Consider the following 9,584-nt stretch of genomic DNA (forward strand, 5'->3'; position numbering starts at 1 on the left):
GCATGCCATTAGCAAGTTTCTCCACTCTGATGAACTATATCATTAATATCATTAGTGCTGTTTATTACTACTGTAAAGTGCAAACTTAAAAGTAGAAATCCTTCTTCATTTTGATGCTACAACTTAGATCGCTGGCTTCAAAGAAACAGAACACAAACAAAATGAAGTTAAGCAGTAACAGCATATTCTTTCATGTACGTAGCACAAAAAATGGCCATTTTGCTTGTTTCATGTACAGCTTAACTAATCAGGAACATATAACTAGGGAAGAAGTTTAGAGAAAAAGTAGGTTTAAGTAGGTGTTCTGAGTTTTTTGTTGCCTAATGTAATTTTACATTGCTAAAATACTAAGAAAAAAGCCACCAAGGCCTCTGTCATTTACGAACATAAGTTTGTTCACAGCAATTACTTGAAATAAACACAAAACCAAAATGTTTTGCCTAGTATTTTGTAGCAACATGAAGAAAAAAAATAAATCTAACAACAGTAGAAGACGTGGATCCAGAAATTAGCGCAGTTCCATTCAAGAAAAGGGAAATATTTTACGATACCCACTGATGATCTGTCCATTACCATACTACCTCATAGAGTATCAAAGTTACACTGTATACTGATGGGATAATAAGCTCTAAAAACACAGAAAACTGCCTGTACTTTAGATAATAAAACTGCAATGCGAGGCAGAAGATGAATACATATAGGGAGAATATACAGTAGAGTAAGTTAAGAAAATAGTCTTTGCTATCCAAGCTCAAACTCGTGTTTAAGTATAATTTCCTTTAAGTATAATTTCCCTTTTTGACAGGATGTCTGATGTCTGTCTGTATTTCCAGAGATGGACCGTTCTCACCTATGAGGATGTAAAAAAATAGTAAAACCTTCTGACTAACAGGATTTGCCAAAGCTGCTATAGAACTGTGGTTTCTGTTTTATAAATACTCACTGAACTTTGCAAGATAAAATGGAATCAGTTCACAGCCAAGTGTGAGCGCAATGAGGCTGGCAGCCAACTTGTCAGGTCCCTCAGTGACCTCACTATGTAACAGGCTTCCCTATGCCAAAAACTCAAGTAAGGAAGATGACACGAGGCAAAATAGAGATGTCCTAGAAGAGTGCTATAGGTACCAGCTTAAAAAAAATTCACCTACCTTAACATGTTCAGAAAAAGCTTCTAAAAACTTCCTCTGCTGATCCTGAATGGCATGCCTGTGTAAGTGCTGAGCAGCTGAGAGCTCCCATGGAAGGCACACACAGGGCAGAAAAAACTGGTTCACTTCTTCAAAGATGTAAATACAGACCTGGAAACCTACTTTAAGATTCCCCCTTACTATCCTTCACAGTACCAATTCCTGTTTATGAAGTATATTCACTACTTTCTAGAACAACTCCCTTAAAAATAAAGAGAATTTCTCTCCACAGTTAATAAAACCAGCTTTAATGCCAAGACAGAAGGATTTAAAAAAATAAATAAAATTGCTTTTTCTTTTTTTGCTAAGATAGTTTGAGACAAGATTGATTAATTTATTTACATCTAAATCTATTATACCTACATCCTGATTGTTTATTTTTTGTTGTTTTTTTATTAAATCAGGAACTGCTAAAACAAATTCAGAAAATAAGGTTAGTAAATCTAATTTAGTCAAATCTCCAATACTAATCAGAAGAGCTTTTCAAATGCAGAGGTTCAAGAGACCTTGTTCCACTGACATGTAATATATATTTAACCCTTTATTACTGTACAGGCAAAAAGTTTTCAGGTTTAAGAGCTTTGTAACACTTCCAATTTGTAAGCTAACTGAAATTTTTCTTTCAGAATACTCTTCTACTGAAGGAAGTCAATAATTCAACAAATCTGCAAGAAGTTCTCACAAATTCTCATTCTGCAAAAAATTCAATAGAAAATAGTCCCAGTGACTGGTCCAAAACCATGCTGATGTGCCTTATCAGAAGAAACAGTTTCTGCATTACTGAAACAAAGTACTTCAATCACATGGAGAAATTTTTGATAAATACTTTTGGGTTTTTTTTGAAAATATATACTTCAGAATTTTATTTCTTTTTTGTATAGGACAGACATTTGGCTATCTGTCTGTGTGTGCTACAGATGTAACTGCCTTTCAGTGGCAAATGAGATCACTGAACACAGCCCTGCACACTGCTCAAACACCCTGTTTTAAATATAAAGTGTACGTATGTTGCTTATCTTGGGTTCAGATAGACTCCTGCACTCACAGCTGGGGAACAGATAAATAACCTCACACATTCCTGTTTGGATCAGCAGCAAGTACATTGTCAAAGAAGTGTTTTCTGTTCTTCTCATACTCAGAAAGAGGAAGGGAAAAGTTCGTCCAACTGACTGTTGCACAATAAAACTTCTGGAAGAGAAGTGCAAGGACAACTTTGCTGTGCTGCTAAGACTCTTGCACATCCATTGTCATACTAATAGTTTATAATCCACATAAATAATTTCAGTGTCAGTGAGAGCAGTTATGGCAGCGAGAATTCTTAATCTAGGCAAAGTTGTGCAGAATTGGCCCCTAACTTTTTAAGGCTTTTTCAGCCTCTCTTCAGTCACTTTTCTAAATGCTGCAGAATCTAAGTACAATTTTCTTGATCAGGGTGTAAAGGATTCTTTTACCCAAACAATGCCATTTATCACTCCTAGCCTCAGTATTAGTTTACAGCATTCTGTACGAGATTTGAAAAATAAAATAATTCTCTTGTGCCATAGAAATTCAGCTGACAGCCTGCAAAAGCTTTTATAAATACAGCATATTTCTCACCTATTAAGTTCCATACAGAGCAGCCCTCGCTTCTATGCAGGCAAAACATAAACAGGAATTTAAAAAACTCCAACCACAAAAATTAAAAATACCCCCCCCCCAACAATATTTAGCACAATTTCTATGAAAAATGAAAACCTGGTTGGCTTTGTTTCAAACATCTGAGTGAAGAAAATATTTTTGGGAGCCTCATCACTACAACATAATTCTTGCAGTGCTGCAATTCCAGAACTGCACGAAGGTACAGAACCAAAAACTGTTTGTTAAACATTTCCGACAGCCTCGTTCTCAACATTTTTAATAAATTATAAAAGCCTATAAAATAGTAACTGCAAGGGTAATCAAATCTATTGCCAAATAAAGCTTTACCACTTTCAAGGCACTCTACCAATATTAAATTTCACATATCCCTGTGAAGTAGCATAGAAGTTTGTGCAGAAATTGAACTGCACAGATGTATGGCTGTGATCCAAGAACACTCACACATTCCTTCATTTTGGGCATATAAATAAATCACGTAGTGTGCGCTCAAATCTAAGCACAAACTACAAGGGCCAGTTAACTAGGTAATTAGCCCAAGCATGATGAACTAAATTAGTTGCAGCACCATGTTTAGACCTTAAAGGTACGCACTTCCTCCTGCTGACTTTGGTTCATTCATAAATCTGTGCAGTCAAAAACCATTGGTGGCATCACCTGCAAAACATACTAAATGCTATTACTCGTTTCTAAAACCATCATCTTAACAAATGTTATTATTACAATTTCACCTGAATCGCTTTTGATTCTCAGTCCTCCTCTCTACCCAGATGACACAGGGTTTTGATGTTCACTCCCATGGCCACACAGCTCTCAGAGGAGCCAGGCTGGACCACTTAGCTCTTGGGGCACAGTGCATCAGTACAAGGGCCAGGACATGAGTGCTGTTCCCACCGCTGTGACGCCTAGCACTTCGGAAAGCTGCAGAGAGTTGAAGTGGCACTACTAGAGACAGAGAGAGACCACTTCGGGGTGCTCCAGAGGTAAAACTCCAGACATACACCATCTTTTACTCAAATTAAATGTAACTTGAAGATTTCTGTCACACTACAAAATTGCAGTAAGGAAACTACTGCCAGCCAAGCTCTGCTTTGCATCACCAACCTCACAGTCACCGGGCACAGGCACGTTGCGTTATCAGCGCCCAAATCCCTAGCAATCCCCTTGCTGGGGGCACACAGCAGACACACTGACATTAGCCAACGAAACATACCTGCACAGCGCTCCTCCACGGGATTCAACCTGCCGCACGTGGTCTGTGCCTGCGGGCCTGCGGCTGGGGGCACAGCCTGGGGGTCTCTGCCTTTGGGGAGACCATGTTTAATCTTCCCAAAACGCCAGAATCCAGCTGCAACATCACAGCCTGTGCAGTGCCGTAAATCTATGTATGAAACATCCCCCGTGCAAGCTGAAATTTCTTGGTTTCTCATTACGACGACCTCAAAAGTACAATTATAAATATATGTATAATAACATATATGTGTTTACTTATATATAAGCCTCAGCTGCGACTTTGAATTTAGCCGCATTAACTCCTCCCTAGGCGATACTCCCCTCAGCACCAAGCAGCCGAGACCGCTCACAGCCGCCCGCCGGAAGGCACCGCGCCGCAGCACCCGCCCCCGCCGGTCACCGCCTCACCGGACGCATCGGCAGCTCCGTGTGCCGGCGGGCAGTGCGGAAGGCTGGCGCGGCGCTGACAGCTCGAGGCAGCCCCTAGCGGGGGTGGGCCTTTGGGAGGGGATACGTAAAGACAGGCGGGTTAAGATAATCAGGCAAGAGGGCGGGGAGCCGGCCGGAGCCTGCGGTGCGTGGCTTGTCCGGGCCTGGCCCGAAGGGGCTCGGGCCGGCAGCCGTGCACGGCGCGCCCCGAGCGCTGCAGTGGCGTACTGCCGCTGTCTCCATGCTGGCGCAAACTGAACGCAGTGTCAGCTAAAGTAGATGTTACGGTTTCCACCTCACGCTGTACAGTTTGTAAAGCCTAGATTGCGTCTCATGTTGGTCACTTAAGTGCTAACAGCCTCAGATTCTTCAGCTCAAGTGGTTGCAATCTCTGGCTGCTAGGCAGCACGCCTGGTGTTAAACTGCCTCTAATCTAAGAAGGTAGGAATTTACTTAAGTTTAGCAGAACCATGCTTCTAGGCTTGTTGATCAGCGTAGCCCTATCAGATACTTCACAGAAGAATATGCAAAAATTCGCACAAGTCCAAGAGCAGACAGCTCTTCATCATTTGTCGTCACCATAACCTCAGTTGGTGCTGGCATAAATCTCATGGTGTGTCACTGTACCCTTCCTGATAGTATTGCAGAGTATCCCGTGTTGGATGGGACCCATAAGGATCACTGTCCCATCTCCTGGCTCCACACAGCACCCTCATAATCTAAACCCTATGTCTGAGGGCATTGTCCAAATGTCCCTTGAGCTCCGGCAGCTCGGGGCCATACCCGCTGCCCTGGGCAGCCTGTTCCATGCCCACTGCCCTCGGGGCAGAGCCTTTCCCTAATCTCCCGGCCCTCCCCTGTCACAGCTCCATGCCATTCCCTCCGGCTCTGTCGGTGTCACAGAGAGCAGAGCACAGCGCTGCCCTCTGCTCCCTGTGGGGAGCTGCAGCTGCCAAGAGGCCTCCCCTCAGCCTGCTCTGCTCTGGGCCCAGCACACCCAGGGCCCTCAGCCCCTCCGGGTACACCATCTCCTCTGGACCCTTCACCATCTTTGTAGCCCTCTCTTGGACACTCTCTGATAGTTTTATACCTTTTTGTGGTGCATAAAACTGCACACAGTGCCCAAGGTGAGGCTGCACAGTGCAGATCAGCATGGGACAATCACTTCCCTCATCAGGTAGTGATACCATGCTGGATGCACTCTAGAACATGGTTGGCCTTCCTGTCTGCCTGTGCACACTGTTGACATGAGGCTCAGTGCTCAGTGCTCAGCTTGCTGTCAACTCAAATCACGCTGCCCTGCAGCACCCTCAAACTTATCTGTTAGTACCATGTGTTTTTGTGAACTCTAATTAGTTGGCCAGTCTTTGCCTAAGCTTTGCTGAATCCTTGAACTCAGATGCATCATGTCAGAGAGTTCCAGAATCATCATCATACTGTGGAAAGGTCTGTTACCGTATTTTATTTTGCCAGTTTTCGGTTTAAAATGAACATCACTTTATTACTGTTGTGTGAAGCAGTCATGTTCTAACTTCTGAAACATGCTTCATTGTTTTAGTTTTATCACATATTCATCTTCTGAAATAAACTGTTCCAAACTTTTCAATTTTTATTCCACTGAGAACTGTCCCTATTTCTGTTGCAGCTCTTTAACCTCTAATTCCAGAAAACTCTTTTCTGGACAGTCAACATTGCAAAAAAGGCCATGACACGGACAGATACCTCATGTCTCCTGAATTATTTTTTATTCTCCCCAACACACTCCCTAACATTTGTTTTTCTATCATGCTGCAGATTGAACAATGCTATTATCACATTGCTCATGATAACGACCAGTGACATTTTTGAAATTATCAATAATTAATTTTTAATCCCATATATTTATAAAGGATTTCTTTTTCTGCTAGACAGTCATTAGTCATAGTATTTACCATTTTAGTATTTTAGTGACTATTCTCTTAGTAGGATGGAAGACTTTTCAACATCAATATCACGTCTCAGATGGACCGAATTAAATAACTTTTTTGCAGTGCTGCTGCTGTTTTGTTGGACCCTTTCCAATTCATTTACAATCCAAAACTAATTAGTATGAAATCTGTTTTTCATCTCAACTCAGTAAAAGTAGTAACTTCTTTTTACTTTTCTCCCCACGTATTAGGTAGCTTATGACTCATGTTAGCACTTGATTCAAGAATACGTAGTTTTGAGCTGAGATTGAGAAATGCTGAAATAAAAAAACCAGCTTCTCTTTGTTTACTATGTGCAGATTTCTGCTTAATAATGATTTGCTAGGAATTTCATACTTAGAAATTGGTGAGATCTTCTGTGTATTCATACACAGTGTTCTACAGATTTTCTAAGAACTCAGTTTTTAATTGTGCTTACTTATTTAGATATTGTTCTACATCAGATTGTGTACTCTACTACAGGACCAATATATTTATGCTTTCAGTGAACAAGCTGAATAATATGGTGAATAAATTAATAAATCAATGTACTGCTTATTGGAAGATATTGAGCACTTTCTACTTGTGATCAGTGTGTCTAATTAGCTTAAAAAGAAAAGTTTTTTTAAGCCATACTTCTCACTTGACAGAGTTGAAAATCTTGATCCTTGCAGTCCAAATTTATAAGGTCATGTTCTAAACTATGGTAAACTAATTTACTTTGAGTGCAGTGATTTTAAGGGCATCATTCTTGTTCTTTCTGAGCAGGAGCAAGAATTCTAGTTCTTTGGAATTCTCCTTGAGTTGCAGTTGTTCAATAAAACTGAAAATTAAGGCACTGTATTCAGATATCAAAATCACTATTCGTGAAAAAAAAAAAAAACAAAAAAACAAAACCCAAAATTGGTGTAAAAAGAAGTTTTTACTCTTAAAATGAGGAGACTGGTATCTCTTTCAAAAATCAGTAAAGGTCATGGTGGTCAGCAACAACTCACTATTGTCTAAAAATGTGCTGAGGCTGATCCAGTGGTTCCCTGATGCGTATCATTTGGGATTCTGTTCTGATTTATGTGTAAGTAGCCTTCCCCATGGCAACGTATTATTTTAAAACTCATTTAAAATACTTAAATACATACTGCATTAAATAAATACATTTCAACACCAAATGTGGCTAAGTAAAATGACAATTTGAGTTTAGAAGTGTGTGAAATGAAATTTAATTGTTTGTATCAAGCATAGGTTTGGTTAAAGCCTAATAAGCCTGTATGTTTGGAAAACTTGGACCAGGAGGCAGATCATGGCTGAACTTTGAAGACTGGACTTTCCTAGTAGACAGAGTGTTTTCCTCGTATATGATCCACATTGGATCTCTTGCTTATAGCTAATCTTTTATATTTAGACCTGAAAAATCTAATCAATTCAATACCCAATTTCACACAGATATTCTTGATTTCCACTTTACCATTTTAATTTAGAAATTGTGCATTACTCCAGGCTAGCTTAATTTTTGTCCCATACTTTTTCAAAATGATTACAAGTGTTAGAATGTTTTGATTGAATTTAAATGACTTTAAAATGTAGTAAAACTGCAGAAGTAAGATTTGCATGGTCTCACATTTCATTGTCAGTATGTTCGTTAATGTATTTCAAGGTAGTGAACACAAATATGTCATGATATTTCATAATGTAAAATCAAACAACTTACAGAGTATTTAAAAAGAAAATTTAATGTTTAAATTCAAACATGCAACCATAAAATTACAAGAGCAAATGTGACAAGAAATACTCCAGATCCCCCTAAAACAAGCCCTGAATATTTCCACTTCATTTGCTTTTCATGTTTCCATTGGCTTAATGTGAATTATGCTTTGATGCTTCCCACAGTGGGAAGAATCATAATTAGTTTCTCCTCACTCTGTAGTTTTTCTTCTTTACTCAGTAATGCTTGATTTGGCCTTGCCTTATAAACACATTTTGTTTCAAATGCAAGTTATCTCTATGTTTCAGTCTCTGTCTATGTCCACTGTAGTAGAACAGTGCTTTATTTATAGAAGTCTTATTTGTGTCAGTAAAATTGAAAGTTCAGAAAAAAATGTTAAGGGCTTGAGTCCTTCCTGCCAAGGGCTGTAGTGGAAGCAGAGGAAGGAAGAAGAGCAAAGCTTGCACAGTACTGGAACAGGTACTCCCCCTCATCACAGTGGGACATGGTAGCATGGAGGCTGCGGGATGCCTGTGGTTCCCCTCCTGCCCTGCCCACTGCCACCCCAGTTGCACCATAACTGGCATTGCCCTTGGGAAAAATGTGGATTCTGATTTGAATCAGTGACAGGAATGCCTCCAACATCAGTGGGACTGAATGATAACAAAGAACACTTGATTTTTAATGGTGAACACTGTAGGTTAAAAACACTGCACACTACTCATTCATGCACGGAATTACTAATATGTAGAGACATTACTGAAGGAAAACATACGAAGAATGGCCACCTCAGCCACGTAATAACTGAGTGACAGTCTGCACAAAACACCAACTCTGACAGCAATAGAAAGTCTCCAGAAATTAGCCTCACTGGCAACAGATATTCAAAATTTCTGTGACTCCATACAATAGATTTTATAGAATGCTTTTGAGATCATTGGATGTCTGTAACTGCAAGTTGCTGGAGAGTGAGAAAGTATTCTTGGGAAGAACCACATCAGCTTGTTCTCTTCTGAGCCTTGGCATTCATTGCAGGCCACTGCTGAAGACAGGGTACTGTCATCCACAACTGAATCACCATTATTGCATCCCTGTGTTAATAATGTACTCATGTTCATTGTAGAATTTCTCCAAATAATAAAATGTTTAATAAATTAGTAAACAAGTTAGGTGAGTCCTGGACAACACCTGAAACTGTAAGCTAAAAAAATCAAAATGATTTGTTTGGAAATCAAAAAGTACACATATCCTGTGTTATTGACATTTCATCTATGAAAATGTGAACTAATTTATCCCTATATATTTTTTCATCAATCTTTATGAAATTAATTTTTATTAATTTGGAATAAAGTAAACGTTAATCAGATTTTAATTAATAATGTCATCTCATTAATAGACCAAATATATTTTAGTTTACATAAAATGAGGGAAGTTTAACAAGAGAATGACATGTAT

General features: G+C 39.6%; 1 protein-coding gene across 3 annotated transcripts in view; it reads right to left on the reverse strand.

Annotated features, from left to right (window-relative positions):
* The window catches only part of RANBP3L (RAN binding protein 3 like), a 39,376-nt gene extending 34,825 nt beyond the window's left edge, over positions 1-4,551 (reverse strand). For 2 of the 3 annotated variants that reach the window (XM_021380657.1, XM_021380654.1), the window contains exons 1-2: positions 4,464-4,551; positions 4,036-4,261 (exon numbers count right to left, since the gene is read on the reverse strand). In XM_021380657.1, the coding sequence (XP_021236332.1) occupies positions 4,036-4,261; positions 4,464-4,472 (235 nt within the window). In that variant the 5' untranslated portion in view covers positions 4,473-4,551. Of the gene's footprint in view, positions 1-4,035; positions 4,262-4,463 lie in introns of those variants that run through there. The other variant, XM_021380655.1, reaches the window with a different exon arrangement.

This window comes from Numida meleagris, chromosome Z, assembly GCF_002078875.1.
Source record: "Numida meleagris isolate 19003 breed g44 Domestic line chromosome Z, NumMel1.0, whole genome shotgun sequence".
In the NCBI taxonomy this organism is placed as follows: Eukaryota; Metazoa; Chordata; class Aves; order Galliformes; family Numididae; genus Numida; species Numida meleagris.